Source organism: Lathyrus oleraceus, chromosome 7 (assembly GCF_024323335.1).
Source record: "Lathyrus oleraceus cultivar Zhongwan6 chromosome 7, CAAS_Psat_ZW6_1.0, whole genome shotgun sequence".
Taxonomy (NCBI): domain Eukaryota; kingdom Viridiplantae; phylum Streptophyta; class Magnoliopsida; order Fabales; family Fabaceae; genus Lathyrus; species Lathyrus oleraceus.
The window spans coordinates 271,517,123-271,538,421 of record NC_066585.1 but is presented as its reverse complement, the minus strand read 5'-3'; the positions used below and the strand labels follow the sequence as shown (position 1 = coordinate 271,538,421).

The 21,299-nt window shown below is 35.9% G+C and overlaps 1 protein-coding gene across 1 annotated transcript; it reads left to right on the top strand.

Annotated features, from left to right (window-relative positions):
* Positions 1-2,325: 2,325 nt before the first annotated feature.
* Positions 2,326-3,234, top strand: LOC127103391 (uncharacterized mitochondrial protein AtMg00810-like). Its single transcript, XM_051040655.1, has one exon. It carries the CDS (start codon positions 2,326-2,328, stop codon positions 3,232-3,234), a length of 909 nt encoding a protein of 302 aa, XP_050896612.1.
* The last annotated feature ends 18,065 nt before the right edge of the window (positions 3,235-21,299 follow it).

The following is a 21,299-nucleotide window of genomic DNA, read 5'->3' as shown; positions in this document are numbered from 1 at the left end:
GTCTATATAACAATTTTCGTATTAGGTTTGAGCATATAATCACACTGATATAATTACCATACATTTGTGGCACATGTTTCGTATACATAGCAATGTCATATTATATTTGAGCATAGAATCACACTAATATAATTACCATACATTTATCGCACATTTTTAACACAACAAAACTTTAAATATCATACCTTCAGTCATACATAAGTCACATAAAATACTTCTTAAACTACAACTAAAAATGTCGCATGTCGCATGTAACACCCTAAAAGTCCGCACGTAATTATTAAAGAATTTAATTAACGAAATACAATCACTTAGAGTGTCACTCATAATAATCGTAGTTTGCTCCGTAATGCGGGTTACAACAAGATATTTTACTGCATACATTTGCACTTAGGATGTTTACACGACATTTTCACTTAAGAATATCTTCGCAGCAAAATCATAATAAAAAAAATACCGATTTAAAATCTCATAATAATTTTCATAACAAAATTAAAAGCACCGACTCGTGAGTCTTCTCCAAGTGCTATCACACCAAAAAATAAAAAAATAAAAAAAATAAAAGAGCATGCATTGTCTCTCAGGAAATTTCAACACAAAATAAATAATTCGCTCATCAGTGTTACATATCAAAACATAAACAAAACTAATACGAATAAACTAAAAGAAATAGCTTCAAGATCTAACTTCCACTCACAACAGCGTCTCTACTCTTGAGTATCTGCATGATGCCCATGTAAAGACAACATTCAAACAGAAGGTGTGAGAATTCATTTCAATAATAATAACATGGAATGTAAAATAGAGTACAACATCTACACAATCATGCATAATAACATATCACATTCTCACGTCCATATTATCATCAACATCACACACAACAACACCATCATCACACATAGTTATATTTCACGCATATAATTCATTCATGCTATGCGACTCACGACAATGACAACGACTCATATGTATGTGGTAGAAATCAACATTTGGTTCTTACGAACCCGACTCCCCCTTCAAAATCCCGAACTCCCCCTTCCGAGTTCCATATATGTATTTCTCCCCCCTTCAGATCTATGACTTATCTCCTTCACATATCAACAATGGATGTATGATATGATAATTGTTGATATTTGTAAATATATAATGTTAAGAATATTTGTATATAGAATAGTCCCACATCGACTATATCATGTAATTAGTTGTAATCTCTCTCTATATAATAAAGTCTCCGTAATGCTTTTCAAAACACACAGTTTAATCTAAATGTATCTTAATCTCTCCTAATTCAATATGGTATCTAGAGTCTACTAAGAGACAACTCTTCTCTGTGCTTTACCCGGTTGACCCACTGTCTTCTGGTGAGATTTTTTTTGTAAACCGTGTCATCACTCCGGTTTGCCTCTCACTTCTCAAAATTCTTACGTAAAACCACATCGCCGTCCGATCTGGCCATTAATATGGAGAAGGATTTCGTGTTTGACGTATACCTTTTCGAAGGGAAATTATAAGATCGGACTCAGGTTACAGGATCGGATCCGGTGATGGCGGAGGCGTCGGAGGAGAGCATGCAATGACCTCAGGGACATGTATGACCTTAGGAACAGGGATGACAAGCGTTGGATGATGACACTGATATGTTTGAAGTGGTCGAGAAGTGGGGGGATCGGGAACCATAAATTGATGGGGGATAATAGTAGGCGGGACATTAATAACTGTCAGAAAAGGTGTGGAGTACTTTCTTGTAGAGGTTTCAGAGATACTTGGATGGACTTGAAATATGGAACAAACTCGAAGAAGGTAACATTGAACGATACGAGGTATCATTGTAGAGTATGAGAATAACAACGATAACCCTTTTGGGAACAATGATAACTAAGAAAGACACACTTTAATAATCGAGCTGCTAATTTATTAAGACCAGGGGAGAGATTGTGTACAAAACACGTAGACCCGAATACTCGAGGAGGAATTGGATGGAGAGGAGAGTTTGGAAATATGATTCAATGGGGGATTTTATTATTAAGTACAGATGGGGGCATGCGATTTATGAGGTAATATGTCGTGAGCACCACATCCCCCCCAAAATCGGAGAGGAACATTACCATGGAGAAGTAGGATCCAGATGGTAAGATTGATCGATTTAAAGCTCGCTTCAAAGGATACACTCAGATTTTTGGATAGGATTATAGTGATATCTTCTCGCCTATAGCCAAGATGGCATATGTTAGACTTCTTCTAGCCATTGCAGCAATTCGACATCGGCCTCTTCATCAACTTGACATCAAAAATTATTTTTTACATGGTGATCTTGAATAGGAAGTATATATGGAGAAACCACCTCCATTTGTTACTCAGGGGGAGTCATTGAATATGGTGTATAGGTTACACATGTCTCTTTATGGTCTTAAGAAATCTCTGAGAGCTTGGTTCGACAGATTTAGCGCTGTAGTACAACAATTTGGTATGGTCCGTAGTGAAGTTGACCATTCTGTTTTTTATCGTCACTCAATCCAATGGTGTATTTATCTTATTGTGTATGTAAATGATATTGTCATAACTGGTAGTGATCAGCAGAGTATACTCCAGTTAAAACAACATCTCTCGAATCAATTTCAGACAAAAGATCTTGGTAAATTACATTATTTCTTGGGTATTGAGGTAGCCCAATCTAAAGATGGTTTGGTGATTTCTCAGCAGAAATATGCTATGGGTATTTTAGAAGAAACAAGTTTGTTGAATGCTAAACCAGCTGATACTCCTATGGATCCAAGTGTCAAACTACTACCCAATCAGGGGGAGCCTCTATCTGACTTAGGAAGGTATAGGAGATTGGTTGGAAAGTTGAATTATCTCACAGTCACTCGTCCAAACATTTCTTTTGCAGTTAGTGTGGTAAGTCAGTTCTTCAATTCCCCTTGTCAGGAACACATGACTGTTGTTATCTGGATTCTGAGATACATCAAATGTGCTCCAGGAAAAGTTCTAGTGTATGAAGATAAAGGACATACTCAGATAATTGGATACTATGATGCTGATTGGGCAGGGTCACCTATTGATAAACGATCCACCTCTGGGTATTGTGTACTTGTTGAAGGAAACCTTATATCCTGGAAAAGTAAGAAACAAAACATAATTGCAAGATCAAGTGCCGAGGCAGAGTATAGGGCCATGACAATGGCAACATATGAACTTATTTGGTTAAAACAATTTCTCAAGGAACTTCAAATTGAATAAGCAAGACCATTGAAACTTATTTGTGATAATCAAGCTGCATTTCACATTACTTCAAATCCAGTCTTCCATGAGAGGACCAAACATATTGAGATAGACTGTCACTTTGTTAGAGAGAAGATCGAGTCAGGTGACATTGTCACAAGCTTCGTCAACTCTAATGATCAATTGACAAACATGTTTACAAAATCTCTACGAAGCCCCAGAATTAGTAATATGTAACAAGCTTGATGCATTTGATTTATATGCTCAAGCTTGAGGGGGAGTGTTGATATTTGTAAATATATAGTGTTAAGAATATTTGAATATAGAATAGTCCCACATCGTCTATATCATGTAATTAGTTGTAATCTCTCTCTATATAATAAAGTCTCCGTAGGGCTTTTCAAAACACACAGTTTAGCCTAAATGTCTCTTAGTCTCTCCTATTTCAATAATAATAATGCAATTAACACAACAACTATAATAATATTTAGTGATCCACAATCGATCATACAATTGCAACTATGCGTAACATAATCCATCCTTTTGGACTACCACGAATATAATCAAATACATCATCCCAATCATTCACAACACATCAAATAATTTGTCAATACGGACCTCGTCCATATTCGTAACATCATACACTTCTTTCCAACCTACTACCAACCTATGATAAAATCATTAAAAATATTTTATCCCTGAAACAAAGTTATAGCTCCTTGTTTTAGATACCCAACTCTTCTAACCCCGTCCCAAGATAATTTATGAGTTGGAAGTTATTATCAAAACCGTGCACGATGGCATTACCAAAAAGTTATTATTTTTCTGAAATTTCCAACACGATTTTCATCTTCTCCAACCCCAAAAACATCCACGAAATAATCACCAAAAATATTTTACCCCTAAAACAAAGTTATATTCCTACGTTTCATCTATCCAACGCTTCAAACCGCGTCCCAAAATGATTTACGAGTTGAAAGTTACGATCAAAATCATGCACAAAGGTGTTAACAAAAAGTTGTCGTTTTTCTGAAATTTCCAGCACGATTTTCATCTTCTCCAACCCCATAGACGTCCATGAAATCATCACCAAAAATGTTTTATGCTTTTAAATTCAGTCATAAACATACGTATGTCAATCAATACTTATATTCATATAATCACGGATCTATATACTATGTCAATCCCTAAAACCTTCAAACATCATCATTCATCATGAGTTCAAAGAGAATTAAACCTTCCTCTACCATTCCACTAATATCCCTATTATTGAACCAAATTCCCATCCTTACCTTCTAATTCTAGCAAAATCGAAGCTTTTGGTTATTCTCTTTCATAAAGCTCTCATGAGATTTTCCTTACTTTTCTCTTCTCTTGCCTATTTTTCTTCAATTCCAAAATTTTCATCTACTGTAAAATTTTCCCTCACTTCTCTTATCATACATTACAAACCTAATTTCTATCTTTCTAATATTCCACTACGGCCCAACTTATTACTAACTTACATTATTTATTTTAATTTTCCATAATTCGCACCTTCCACCCCAAACTCATTATTTCCTTTTATTTTATTATTTCATTTAATAATAACACTAAAATATTATTTTAATCAACTAAATAATTATAAATAAATCTACCAATCTCTAATCACTCTCCACACTCTCCACACTCACCCTTATTGCCCTAACACATCTCAATTATCACACAAGTAATAATTAGATACACACATAAAATTATAATTAATTAATATAAATAATTTATAGAAAAATAGAGTGTTACAACTCTTCTCCACTTAAAGAATTTCCACCCTTGAAAATTACCTCAAGTGAACAGACTCAGATACAGATCCCTCATTTGACTCTCAAGCTCACAAGTTACGTTTCCACCAACTGGTCCTCCCTAAGATACCTTCACCAATGTAATCACTTTACCAGAGTAACCCTAAAAAACAAATGATCTCCCTCTTGGAACTCAAGTGCTTTCCTTCGTCTATCATGATAACTCTTTTGGCGAATCTGAGAAACTATCATCTTCTTATGAACCACTTTAATATTCTCTGTGGTCAGTTGGACAGTGTCAGGTCCAATCACATCACCCTCTCTTGACTCATACCAACACAAAGGCATCCTACATCTTTTCCCATACAGAGCCTGAGACGGTGCCATTCTAATACTCGAATAGAAACTGTTGTTGTATGTAAACTCAATCAATGGTAAAAAGCTATCCCAAGCACATCCTTGTTCAAGTACACAAGCCCTAAACAAGTCCTCTAGCGACTGAATAGTCCTTTGAGTCTGGCCATTTATATGTGAATGATAAGCAGAACTTAGATGCAACTTCGTACCCAAAGCCAACTGCAATCTCTTCTAGAACCTCAACATAAACCTTAAATCTCTATCAGATACAATATTAGACGGACTACCGTGCAAATTTCTAATCCTCTTGATATATAACTTCACCAACCTCTCTAATGGATAATTCAATCTCATCAAAATAAAATGAGCGGACTTCGTCAACCTATCCACAATTACCCAGATAGTATCACAATTCTTTACAGTCCTTAACAATCCTGATACAAAGTCTATCAAAATGCTGTCCCATTTCCAATCATGAATATATAACAATTGCATAAAACCCAACGACTTTTGATACTTAATCTTTGACTTATGGCAAGTCATACACGCATACACAAACTTTGCAATCTCTTTCTTCATCCCACGCCACTAAAACATATTTCTTAAATTCTGATACATATTTATAGCACCCTGATGAATACTTAGACCACTTCGGTGTCCTTCTTCAAGAATACTCTTCTTGAGTTTAGGCACATCAGGAACACATATTTTTTCACAAAATTTTATAACACCATTATCATCAATCTTGAAATCACCACCTCGACCTTGATTAATTAAAGTCAAACGATCTACCAATTCCAAATCAGTCCTCTCACTTTCTCTAATCCCTTCCAAAACACCACTAGTAAGCTTTAACATACCTAACTTCACAATCTACGGCGTGACTTCACAAACCAAACTCAAATCTATAAATTCTTCGATTAGCTCTAACTCTCTAGCCATCAATGTTGACATATGGAACGTCTTCCGACTCAGTGCGTCAACCACTACATTGCCTTTACCAGGATGGTAATTCAAACCAAAATCATAATCCTTTAACAATTGAAGCCACCTCCTCTGCCTCATATTTAACTTATTCTGATCGAACAGGTACTTCAAGCTCTTATGATCATTGAACACTTCAAATTTAGAGCCAAACAAATAATGTCTCTAAATTTTAATTGTGAAGACAACGACGACCAACTCTAAGTCATGTGTAGGATAATTCTTCTAATGAAATCTAAATTATCTTGATGCATAAGCCACAACTTGTCCATTATGCATCAACACACCACCTTGGCCTATCTTGGAAGCATCACAATACACGATAAAAGGTTCAGTTATACTCGAAAGAATCAAAACTAGGGCAGTTGTCAACTTTTTCTTGAGTTCTACAAAACTCTCTTCACAAGCAACATCCCACACATACGCTTGACCCTTTCGAGTCAACTGAGTCAAAGGCACTGCCAACTTCGAAAAACCTTCTATGAATATGCGATAATAACCAACTAACCCAAGGAAACTTCTAATCTCCGTAACAGACTTCAGAGTCTCCCAATGCAACATATCCTTAACCTTTGAAGGATCAACCATAATACCATCACTAAAAATTAGGACTAGTACCGGGTACCAAGTCAATAGTAAAATCAATCTCTCGCTCTGGTGGTAAATCACTAATGTCTTCAGGAAACACTCTCGGAAATTCACACACTGCAGGAAGATCACAAACTACTCCATTGCCTTTAGCTTCCAACGAAGCTAACATCACAAACACTTGTGCCTTATCCTTCACGGTCTCTCTCACTGGCTTAGCAGATACAAACACCAACTCTTCACCTCCATCGAACTCATATTCATGCTCTGGAGGCAAGTCATAAATATCTTCAGGAAAACATCAGAAATCACACACCACTTGCATATCACTATCCGTCATATTTCTCCTCACTCCTCGAGAAGAAAATCTCAACAATATGTGATCGTTCTCCCTCAAAGACATCCCAACTGTACCAACATACAGGAATATCGAACCCACATCCTTTTTGGATTCAATAAACTGCGTCGACTTATCAAAAAAATTGGTAAACACTTGGTTTAACTCCAACCAATTCATTCCAAGAATAACATCAACTTGTTCCAACGAAAGACAAACCGTACACATCCTTAAGAAACACGTTAGGATATTCAATACACCACTGGCTCATCTATAGGAAAAACATCGCCTTCCCCCTCACGCGGAAGCGAACAACGAGAACACCTAACCGTCTTCCCTCAAGGATCACACCATTTTTCTAACCGACACCATCCTCGAATCCGACCTCTCTTCGGTTCAGAAAAAATACAATATTCTCAAAACAATTGAACTAGCGAACACTGCACTCTCACATGCAGCATCATGATGTCCATACTTTCTACAGTTGGAACATCCAAGAGAAGTAGACGCTTCTCCCCCACTTATTTCATTCCCAATTTGCAAATGTAATAAAAAAAACAAGCATCGGCCGTGTTTTCACACACATGTCGCATACTAGGGAACAAATATAATTAAACAACCTGGCCGGACGGACCAACCAACTCTAATACCACTATGTAACACCCTAAAAAACCGCGCATAATTATTAAAGAATTTAATTAATGAAATACATTCACTTAGAGTGTCACTCACAATAATCATAGTCTGCTCCGTAACACGGGTTGCAACAAAACATTTTACTGCATACATTTGCACTTAGGATGTTTACAAGACATCCAACTCAGCAAAATATCTTTGCAACAAAATCATAATAAAAAAATACCAGTTTAAAATCTCATGATAGTTTTTATAACAAAATTAAAAGCACCGACTCGCGATTCTTCTCCAAGTGCTATCACACCAAAACATAAAACAAAAACGAGAGCATGCATTGTCTCTCAAGAAATTTCTACAAAAGATAAATAATTCGCTCATCAGTGTTACATATCAGAGCATAAACAAACCTAACATGAATAAAATAAAAGAAATAGCTCAAGGAGATAACTTCCACTCACAACAATGTCTATACTCTTGAGTATCTGCACGATGCCCATATAGAGGCAACATTCAAATAAAAGAGGTGAGAGTTCATTTCAATAATAACAACATAGAATGTAAAATAGAGTACAACATCTACACAATCATGTATAATAACATATCACATTCTCACGCCCAAATTATCATCAACATCTCATACAACAACACCATCATCACACATAGTCATATTTCACGCATATAATTCATTGATGTTACGCGTCTCACGATAATGACAACGAATCATATTCATGTGGTACCAATTCAACATTTGGTTTTTCTTACAAACCCGATTCCCCATTCGGAATCCCGAACTCCCCATTCTGAGTTTCGAATAAGTCTTTCTTCCCCCTTCGGACCTATGACTTATCTCCTTCACATATCAACAATGGATGTATGACATGGTAATAATGCAATTAACATAATAATTATAATAATATTTAGTGATCCACAATCGATCACACAGTTGCAACCATGCATAACATAATCCACCCTTATGGACTACCACTAATATAATCAAACACACCATTCCAATCATTCACAACACATCAAATAATTTGTCAATACGGACCTCGTCCATATTCGTCAAATCATACACTTCTTTTCCACCTACTACCAACCTCTGATAAAATCATTAAAACTATTTCATCCCTAAAATAAAGTTATAGCTCTCTGTTTCAGATACCGAACTCTTCAAACCTCATCCCAAAATAATTTATGAGTTGAAAGTTACATTCAAAACCGTGCATGAAGGTGTTAACAAAAAGTTATTATTTTTCTGAAATTTTCAGCATGATGTTCATCTTCTCCAACCCTATAAACATCTATGAAATCATCACCAAAAATATTTATAGTTTTAAATTAATTCATAAACATACATATATCAATCACTACTTATATTCATATAATCATGGATCTATATACTATATCAATCCCTAAAACCTTCAAATATCATCAATGATGGACATATATGGACACTTTAAAACATAAATTTCATTCAACGAATATCAAATTTCATCAAAGAGAATTAAATCTTCCTCTACCCCTTCATTCATATCCATATTATTGAACCAAATTTCCACCTTTCCCTTGTAATTCTAGAAAAGTCCAAGCTTTTGGTTATTCTGTTCCCTAGAGCTCTCATGAGGTTTTCCTTGCTTTTCTCTTCTCTTGCCTCTTTTTCTTCAATTCCAAAACTTTCACCTACTGTAAATTTGTTCTTTCAATTCTCTCCTCCTAAATTAAAAACCTAATTTATATATTTCTAATATTCTACTAAGGCCCAACTTATTACTAACTTACATTATTTATTTTAGTTTTCCATAATTCGCACTTCCAACCCAAATTCATTATTTCATTTTATTTTATTATTTCATTTAAATAATAACACCAAAACATTATTTTAATCAATTAAATAATTATAAATAAATCTACCAATCTCTAATCATTCTCTACACTCTCTACCCAATGGCCATGCATCCTTATTGCCCTAACACATCTCAATTATCACACAAATAATAACTAGATACACACATAAAATTATAATTAGTTAATATAAATAATTTTTAGAAAAATAGGGTGTTACATCGCACACCTATGTTCTTCCTCTATCCCCTATACTAAAGTGTGCCTTATGCCTATCATAATATCGCTTGTAAGGTTTTCCATTGGGGGTTGATTTTCTAAAACTATCATCTACTTATGACAACTTCTTCAATAATAACGATACGAAGACACGGTTCACCCTCGTGTTCCTCCTATAATATCTCTTGATGAGTTGAGTTTCGGAGTTCTTCCGCTGACAATGGTTTAAGATAAGAATGAGAAACTCTGTAAAACCATTAGATATAAGTGTAAATTGTACTCCATGGACTAGGAGATGACATACCACGTATATCCTCTGGTACCAATGCTTATGGTAATTCGTAAATTGCACATTAATATCTCTACGAAGAATTGTGGGAGACACAACCAATGTGGGCCCCTTAGGTATATACTCCGTGGTTACCAAAATTGTCCCAACAATCGCTCAGGAAAATGCGGGTAATCGAGTACACGCGTGACAACTCCTCAGTGTAGTCGGTAACATATTGTCACATGGTAACACTAGGAAAATGATACATGATTCATGCCTTAAAATGGTTAAGATGAAAATAAGTAATATAAAATTACAAGTAATATGGAATCAAAAATTTACATGTATGTAAATTACCTAGAATGGAGAGTTGTTTCTTGTCATTTGTCTTGTCTTTTATTGACTAACTTCATCTAATTTGGAGTACAAACACGCTAAACAAGAGACCTCCGGTTATACTCGTGAAATCTCTCAAGTCTATGAAATAGTTAATGTAGACAATATCGACATTGATCCCACTTTTGTCCATAAATATGGTAGTGGCAACACAAAACAAAGAATGTCTTCAATCCAAATTGTCTATGATAGGTAATATGTGCATCATCACCAACATGATTTTCAGTGGCAAACAAGTGGTTTGTGTAATTATGCTTTAGAAATGAAAATCTAACATGTTCTCCTCGGGTATCTATGTCATACCCCAATTTTGTCCGGACATATTTTAAAATTTCATAAATTCGATTTAATTTTCGGTTTACATCATATGTACAGGATAACATGCATTTTATCATTAATAATAACTAAAATATCAGTCAGAGTAAATTTATTGAAAATACAGACAAATCGGTTGAATCATTTCTCAAGAACGTGGACAAATCAGCGGGTAAAAAGTTTCAAAATTAAAATTACAGACATTAGTATTATTAACCTACGGTTCACGTAGTTTAACCTGGTGTGCTCGTTGTTTATTTTAGCGGTTGTTTCGGTTGCATTTTGACCCGCCTGAGCATTTTAACCGGTGCAAATTTATTTCAAAATTTAACGAAACACTGTATTTTTTCAATAAGTATATTTTGTGCTGATCATTTTAGTATGCCCGATTTAATTTTTCGAGCAAATTTATATCCGGTCCCTATTTATAACCGGTCATTTTTTTTTGGTTTAGTTATTTAATTAAAGTAATTAGAATTATTTTTTTAAAAAAGTTCAAATATTAATTAGAAGTTTTATATATTTCCTTAAATAAATAATAATTATTTGAAAATAAATAAATATCAACATTGGATTCTTATTTTTTTTACAGCTCATACTCTCCCTCACGTTTTCTATCTCCCTCACGTTTCCTCTCTCTCTCACACGGTACCCTCATTTTCCATGATCACACCCACGCTACCGTCCCTAAATAACACATCTCTCTTTCCCTTTCGAAAAAGGAGAAAAGGTTAGAAAAGAAGAACAATAAAAAACTCTGTAGATTCAACACCACACACACTAGCCTAGGCTCTCCAACGGTATAAAATAAAAGAAGTAGAAAACAGAAAGGGAAAACAGGAACATCTCTCTTCACCTCACCTCACGCCCTGTTTATCTTCCTTAATCCACACAACACTCCATTAACCTTCATCCGCCATCTTCTTCGAAACCACCTTCACTCAACCAAACACCGCCGCCCTCAACACAAACACCCTCATCCACCTTTTCCTAAACACCATCATAACCTTCTTCTTCCTTTAACCCACGAGACCGCCGACGTCACCACCAACATCCATCCAACACCGTGTTCGAATCACCATTAAAACCAGCGATCTCTCTCACTGTTCTCCCACCGATTCACTTCCAACTCACCCCGAAACAACCTTCATGTCCACCATCATCTACTTGTCAAATACACATGACCGACCACCGCATCTAACATAAAATTTAGTCGATGTATTCCACTTCCTTCACCATACCACGACATCGCCGCATGAATAAACTCAGTAGCCGTGCTCCACGACGTCAACCTTCAAGCAACCACACTGACGAGGTTGAGTCACTTCGCCGAGTTTGTTCTTGCAAGTTTAAAGGAAGATTTATGTTCGGTTCGGTCATGCTTACGGTGACGGTAACAACTGCATGACTCTGCTCAAGTTTCTTTACAACAACTCTGAAATAATAACATAATAGTTGCGCTTACTCTCTCCAAGTTCTTCCGCCGACAGTAGTAATTTTCACATTCTTTATACTGTGCCTTTTTATTCATGATATTTTGTTTTGAAAATATTTACTTGAAACATAGATCTTGCCTTTGTTTCTTTTTGTTTTTAAAGAAAATATGTCATCACTTAGTTATTCAAATGACATGATTTACGTTTTGTTGCATGTTGATTAGCTTGTTTGGTTGCAAATGCATGTCAAGGTGTTGCTTATCTTGGCAGATAAATTGTCTCCCTGCTTGAAGTTGTGTGGCAAAATAAAAATATTTATAGTTGTTATTTATTTATTTTTGCTATTTATGTTTAAGATCTGTTTTGTAATTATGTTGTTTTTCCTGCTTGATTTGTAGTCGTATGAATGCAATTTGTGGTTATAATGTGTCTATACTTTTTGATATGCCATCATGAATTGTGCTAATACTTTTTAATCATAATTTAATTTGTCTCTTAAAAAAGCATAGTTATATTTTTTGTTTTATTACTTATCACTTAATTGTCCAGTATGAGAATTTGTTTCTAATAACTTGCATTTGGTTCAGTATGAGAATTTGTTTCTAATAACTTTCATTTTCTTTTATTAACTATTCAGTTTTCTTTCATTTTTTATTTCTTGTAATGTTTATGCTAAATTCAAGTTTAAGTAACTTTCGTTCATTATGTGTCGTTTGTTTTTTTTCTAGTTCTTTTTTACTCAATTCCACTTTTTTTTTAAGCATGGATGTATGTTTGACTTCGGTTTCGATTGCGTTGCATTTTTATTGATTTTATTTTGTATTTGAGCAATATAATATTTTGCTATGTAAATAATTTGTGTTGCTGCTGTTTACTTTATTATGTTGTATAAATTGAAATGTCATACTGTGGATTCAACAATATTATACCGTTATACCACCAAAATTACAATACATCAAAAGAACATTTTCACCGTGTTATGATTCTACATACGACATTCCAATTCAGTTGTCGCTATGTACAAACCGGTTTATGAGCACATTGTCGTCATCTCATACCAATTAAATCAGCATCGTCACCTATTACTTTCTCTTCCAATTTTTTAATTAACTTAATTATTTGATTCAATTAAATAGTTTTGATAATTAATTTTAATTAACTTAATTAATTGAATTTTAATCAATTATTTTTGTTAATTAAAAATTGATTGATTTCTTTTACTATCAATCATTTCTAAACCAATACCAATTCAATTTCATCATCAATCCAAACCAATTTCGAAATCACTTTAAACCACTAAAAAATCACACAAATCTTGATTCCAAGTCAAACCCATTTTCAAACACATTTGTAAGTCGGTCGCTTTTAAAGCATCGTCATCAAACCTCACATAGCTTACTCTTGGGCTCTCTTACAATGAGACCTATTCGATTATTAAATAATCGATTAGATGATTGATTCACTCAATAAAATACAATTTATTCACAAACAACAATTCAAACCTCGATCTAATATTGAGCATTTTTATTCAAACTCAATTAAAATACTCAATCACAATCAAACACCATTTCATTTGGAAATGAAAAGGGGGTGGCTTTGAGTTTTCAATTCCTCTCCTCAATTATTTGAATACGAGTTCTCTTACTCGGTTAGTCAAATAGCCGTCATTTCCATCCACCTAAGCACAAACAAATCAAATCCTTTTATAACAAGAAACTAAAAGGGAGATAACTTTGAGTCTTCAATTTTTTCTCCACGACTATTTGAATACAAGTTCTCTTACTTGGTTATTCAAATAATTGTCGTTCCTCTACAAACTTTTAAACCCGATTAAATCAAATTATTTTCATAATAAGATAAATGAAAAAGGAGATGACTTTGAGTCTTCAACTTCTCTCCTCAATTGTTTGAATACGAGTTCTCTTACTCGGCCAGTCGAACAATTGTCATTTTTTACAAACATACAACTTAATCAAATCATTTTCATAACAAACTGAACGAAAAGGGAGATGGTCTTGAGTTTTCAATTCCTCTTCTCAAATGCTTGGATATGAGTTGTCTTACTCAGTCATTCAAGTACTTGTCGTTCATTCTAAAAATACATCAACCATACACAAACCTATTTTCATAATCACTCAGATGAAAAAGAAAGTGGTCTAGAGTCTTCTATTCCCTTTCCCGATTATTGGGATACGAGTTGTCTTACTCGATTATCCGAGTATTCGTCATCCTTTCAAAACACCTTAATTATTATCCAATACTTTCTATAATTAAGGATGAAAAAGAAGGTGGTCTAAGAGTCTTCTATTCCCTTTCCCGACTGTTAGGATATGAGTTGTCTTACTCGAATATCCGAGTAATCGTCATCCAACCAAAAACACCTCAACCAAATAAAATATCCAACATATTAATCCAACTTATCACCCTCGTGTGATCAAAACTCTTTTCAAAAGAACACTATTTAATCCTTTCTGATGCGCACAACAAACTAATGCTTAAGCCTCCGCCGAGAGTAGACAAGCCAACGTTTAGCCTTTAGGATGCGATCTAAACAGTTGTTCATTAAAAAACACCAACTAACCGTAGTTCCCCGAACTACGATTGCTCTGATTTCCTTATTATACCATAAGGATACGTAGGCAGGAGATTGTTGTATCTTCGCGAGTGATCGCTCGACTGTGTGAGTCGAGAATGGGATACAAACTGCAAGTGCACAGTTCTATCGCGTAGTTTTAAAAGATATCGATCCCACAGGGACTTATGAATCGATATACCGTTATCTAAAGTTACTACGTAAATCTAAGGTGAAAATGTTTGATTGCTTGGGGAAAAACTAAGAGCTAAACTAATATCTAGATTAAATATCAATAAAACGGATATCGGTATGTAGTTCGTCAAAACTAGGGAATCAATTCCTTGTCGGTCTCTCGGTTTTAAAATAAATTGTTTCGATTAACTTTATTGGTTAAAGGTTTTATCTCAAACTCTCGCTCTGTTGAAGAAACCATGATCTTAGATTAATGTAGCTGTCACTTATAATTAAGTCAAAAATCATATTTTGAAAACAATAAAGTTGCAGAAACTCTTTTTAAGAAAATACTGACCGTTTTAAACACCCTTATCTCAAACTTTCGCTCTGTTGACTTAGGTTATACAATTAAATCTAAATGCTTAACTCTCGTCCTCACATTCAATCTTTAAAAATTCTTTTTGGAAAAAAGTCAGAATTTAATTAATTCTAAAACTTGCTCTCGCCCTGAGATAGACTTAATGACTAACTTACACTGTCCAGTTAAAACCTCAAACTCTCGCTCTGTTGGTTTCAACTTCTTTATGCCTTTTACTTTTGTAAAAAATCTTGTTATTAAACCTGTAAGTTAAGACCATAAAAAGATTGATTCTAATTTTAAGTTTGAATAGACCGACTTAGTCTTGACCCCTTTTTCTGCTTACTTTACATACCGATACCTAGGCAAATTAGCCAGACATGCTAAATAAATAAGAATCTATATCATGCATAAACAGACTCATTCCAGGCATGCAATGTAAATAAACAATAGAATAAAACATTAAAAATTAAATAACGATTAAAGAACCTGAATGCGTAATACAATGGTCTTGAACACTCCTCCACAAGCCGGTAGGATTTGTTCTTGGATTCTTCAATTAAACAGTAAAATAAATCAAGGAAATAAAACTGGGATATAACGTAAGGTTAAATCCGGTATAAAGTTGCACAGTAGTTTCCGGTGTAGAAACTACTACGCGAAAAATATCTAAAAGCTAAGAACGGGGAAAATAAATTGCAAGGGAGAAAGAAAATAAAGCTTGCAAAATAAAATAAATAAAGTGAACGATGCTGGAAAGGAAGAAAAATAGGCAAAGGCGTGAAAGGAAAATTTGGCAGAGCTTTCGCAAAACTGAGCGTGCAAAAACCTCCTCTCTTTTGGTTTGTGAGATGGCTATTTATAATAGCCTTGGTAACTGCATTCCGTTTCTCCCCTTCTTCAGCGTGGCTATATCCACGGCGTGCATATAGGAGACCAACTCCTTAACGTTATTCTTCAAGTCTTTCTGAGGGCGATACTTGCGCCAAAAAGGTAGTGGAGTTGTGTGACGCTCGTCACGCTATGTGTGACGTCCGTCACAAGTCTGTTTTGCGTGACGCTCGTCACACACCCTGTGACGTCCGTCACAGGCACAGCATTGGTGACTTGTGCGCTTTGGGCTGGGCTTTGGCATTTGGTTCCTTTTCTCTCCTTTTTGTTCCTTTTTACACCTCCTTTTCTTCCCTTTTTCACTTTTGCTTCAAAATGGGTACCTGATATAAATAGCAAGGAAATACTGCATAATATCTGATAAAATGAGATAAACTAAAGTAAATGATAATATAATTTAATTGAATTAAGTCTTAAAAAGCGATATAATTTCGTGTTATCAAACTCCCCCATACTTAAATCTTTGCTTGTCCTCAAGCAAAATTCAGTATAGAACTTGTTAAAAGTTTTTAGCCAGATGAAATTTTAAAGCGCACATATATTCGTACTAGGTTGCCAATGGGTTTTTGTTTAGGAGGACTTGAGTTTAATCTTGACATCAACAACTACCGTCACAACTTAGATAACCCTACCTTATGCCAATCAGTTCAAGTACCCTATGATAGCTATCCTGGTTCCTTTAGTCTTATTTTACCCGTTTTCATTCTAGCGAAATCACATTAAGCCCTTTATCTTTTCGCGCACATAGTGGAGTAACCGGTTAGTGATTATGATCCGCTTTTAGCTAGAAGTTCTGGTACATAAGTCGGATAACTTCATTATTCAGTCCATTGCAAATTGCGGGGGATCGAACCGTAGTCCGCCCTACCAAGTTCAGTACCAGATACCTACTGAACCAACTCGTAATGGATCTTTCGTATTGTGCTTTTGCATGATCTGCAACCTTTATATTAAATGATCTGGTAAGGATCACCTAATTTAATTTGTGCATTTCTCGATATATTTCATGTTACTTTGGGGATCATTCACTTATATTCATCGGCTCTCCACGTAGTTTGCTATTAAGATGGTGCTGACTTCTGTATAAACTACTTGGGGTTACTATAGAACTAAAAGTTCAAGGAGTTCGGTATAATAGGTACTTATCCTGATCTAACATATTGAGGTTCTCAGAGCGTTGTTATGGTAATGGTTTTGTTTTGATTTCACTCAAATTTTATAAAGTAAGCAACCTTTATACTTATTGGGTGTGTTAAAAATTTTGTTATGGCTCAAGAAAGTTGAGGGAAATAGATAATAGAAAATTTTTCACATTCAGGACTTAACTTTAAAAAAAAAAAAAATATATTTTGTTTTTTTTTTTTTTTTTTTTTTTTTTTTTTTTAGGGAAATAACAATGAAAAGGGAGAGTACATACTTGAAACAAAGGTGAGAATGGAAAGAATAATTTCCCCCCCATACTTGAACTAAACATTGTCCTCGATGTTTGAAGGGAAAGAAATACAAAATGGAAAGGAAAAAGAAAAATACAACTAAGGCTGCCTTCCACCTCTGGTTCTTGGTCCTGGTGATCTTTGACGTATGTCTAAGCTGTCGAATCTGCTAAACAACTCAGTAAACCGCTGGTCGGTTATGGCATTCCGAGCATCCTGTTGCTGTTGCATTTGACGCATCATCTGCATCATCTCTGTATTCTGTGCCTGCATTCCATCGATAGCATCCATAATGTCATCGTTGGTCGCAGGCCTTCGTCGTCGACGACGTTGGGAGGATGGGCCGGCTGCATTACTGGAAGGGTTTAGCGGGACTGATTGTTGTGTTGGCGGATGATCACCTTGTTCCATTTCTGCAAACTCATCTGTTTGCTGGTTTGTTTGTGAAGGCTCGGTGGTTTCAGGAGCGCTAAGATCGTAAAGGTGGCGGTTCGGGTTTGTGACATCCGTTAGGGTGGTATTGGGTAGCACAACACTTGGGACAGCTTGGTTGTTCACCATAAGATAATAGCCTCCGCCTACTCTGTTTTTAATCAGGCGGCTGGAGCGACAATAGCTGATATCCATAGACAGGGGTGGTAGGGATTCTAAAGTTTGGAGTTTATCCCCTAGGTTCAGGCCAAGTGCTATGGAGGTTATTAATCCACCAATTATGAATGGTTGCCGGCCTCTAGCACATAAGGTGCGGATATGATGAAAGAGAAAAGAGGCGGCGTTTACCTTAGTATCCGATTCGAAAACGCACTGGAGGAAAAAGAGTTCTTTTGAGTTGACCTTACTGTTGTTTGGTCTTCCAAAGAGTGTGTTTTGTAGGATACGGAGAAAATAACGGATGGTGGGGTTATGGATGTGGGAGAGAAGGAGTTCTTCCCAGTTGTAGGTATTTATACCGGAAATTTTCTTAAAAAGGTCGAAAACTAGAACTGTGTTCCAGTTTGAGGTTGGAGGGATTCTGGCATGGAGCAGACCTTCTGTGGGAAATTGCAGCATGGCACTCAATTGGCGTTGGGTTAGAGAGTACTCGGTGTTAAACATACGGAAGGTAGCCGTACCGGTTAGAAATTCACCTTCACCGGCGGGAGTGGTGTAGTCGTAAGAACTTAGGAATTCTAAGGTTAGGGAAGGATAAGTGGGTTGGTTATGGGTGCAAAGGAAGGTTAAATCGGCTCTACGGAGCATCCACTCGATACCTTGGAGTAAGCCCAATTGTTGTAAACAAGTTAAATCGGGGTACCTGGTGGAAGCGACGCCTCGCTGTTGGAAGCGCTCGAATTGCTCCTGCTGATAGTTGTCATCTCCGGATCGGAAGATGATATTTCCGAAATTTTGATTTCCCGCCATTGTGATGAGTTTTTGAATGAGTGATTTGGAAAGGAAAAGAAGTGTATATTTGATATGAGAGACTTGTTTGTGGTGAAAGAAGGAGGTTTGGAGGGTATTTATAGGAGAAAATGTGGGAGGTGAAAAGAAAGAGTGGTTGAAAAGTAATTAAATGTGGTAAATGAAAAATGAATGGGGAATGTAAAAAGGTAAGGGGTGTAACGTTCGTCTCCAACGGCTCCCTAACGTTCACATGTCTGAGGGGCGTTACGCTCGTCACAAAGCTGTGACGCTCGTAACAGGCACTAAGTGTGCCGTCCGTTATGGATTGTGTGACGCTCGTCACACAGTTCTTTTGGCAAGGCTTCTTCAGTAGCGCTACACAGACTTAATTTGGAGATGATAATATTTTGATTATTTCGTTTTTGTTTTATTTGGTTTTTAGATTGTTCTAATTAATTTAGCTAATTAATTTGTATTGCATGCTATTCTACTTCACATAATAATAATTCATTCTAAGTAAGAGTAGAGAACATAGCCATTGCATAAAATAAAATTAACTAAACAGCTTCAATAAAAAGGATCATAATGTAATACAGGAAAGGAAAATAATGAAATGAAATAGAAATAAACATGAATTCAGATAACATTAATGAAAAAAATCTAGCCTAAAACTAAATAACTTAGAAAGGAAAAATAACTAAATTCCATCTATCTTCGGATCTCTGGCCGGAGGAGTAAAAGAGTTAACATGATGCCGTAACATACGTAACTGACTTGCCGTACTGCTCATGTGTTCTAGGACTGCAAGTCTCAAGCTGTGGAAATCTTCCCTGAGGGCGTTTTGTTCTGACATCAAGGCTTCAATGACGGTTTTAATATCTGTTCCTGGCATATGATGTCGGAGATCAGGCATGGCTGATTCTTCGGTCAGGACAGGCTGAGGAGGAGGATCAATATCATGGTAGCCGGATGGAGTCTGAGGGTCAGATTCAGCAAGAGAGATATGGTCAACATAGTGCTCATAGTCATCACAAATCTCATAATCCTGGATGGATTCAGTGGATCCAGCAGGAGTTGGGGTTTCATTCAGGTTATAGAGCCAGTTCCTTTGGTTATGAACACTAGTCCTAGGATCGGGCATGGTGAATAGGCAGAGAACCTGGTTATCAATAACAAGCTCAAACTCATCAGACCCTATGTTTGCTATAAACATAGTGTTGAAGAGGAAAGGTATACTCATAGTGGTAATGCCACAAAAAGGGTTCAGGTCAAGCATAGGCTGACGTAATCCAATAGCATTACCTATCATAGTTATCAAGCCGCCTATTCTAATGGGTGCTCTCTCATCCTGGATAAGGTGGTCCAAATTAGCTAACATAAAAGTAGCACCGTTTACTGGACGGTTCTGGGAAGCACAAAATATGATGAAAAGTTCATCACGTGAAACTGAAGTACTATTTGGCTTCTTCCCAAATAAAGTGTGGGTCAGGATCTTATGGAAATAGCGAAAAGCCGGGTTATGTATGTTTCCAGAGAGGAACTCATGTTCTTCGGGCTCATCATTTCCAGTCAGCTTACCCCAAAAGTGTTCAAGCTCTCTATATTCAAAAAGTTCTTCCTGGCTTATAGTGAATGTATCAAAGGAGGTAGGAAAACCCAAAAGGTTGGTGAAGTCTCTAATATTAAATTGGTATTCCATATTGAACATTCTGAACTGGATAAAGCCTCTGGTAATTCCTTTTCCATGGCTAGGTAGATAGATTAATGAACTAAGGAATTCTAATGTGAGTCTCCGGTAGGTGGTGAAAGGTCTCAGGATAGGGGAGGTCTCCCATCCTATCTGATTCAGCAAAAACAGGACACTCTGTCTCAGTCCAAGGGCAGTCATAGCCCAATCATCAGCATATAAACTAGGTAGCATCTCTCTAGTGGCTAGTTCTTCAAACTTTCGTTTCTGAGCCATTCCTCTGAACTTGATACCCATACGGTCAAAATGTCCCATCTGGTTATTGTTAACTAGAGAAAAGAAAACATGAATTTAAGTCAGGATTTGGCCAAATGCCGAAAGAAGAAAAGAATTATTATTATTATATATAGATATATATATTTT

Bases quoted from the DNA above. Each gene is read 5' to 3' on its own strand.
- LOC127103391 (XM_051040655.1), top strand. From the start codon at position 2,326: ATGGAGAAACCACCTCCATTTGTTACTCAGGGGGAGTCATTGAATATG.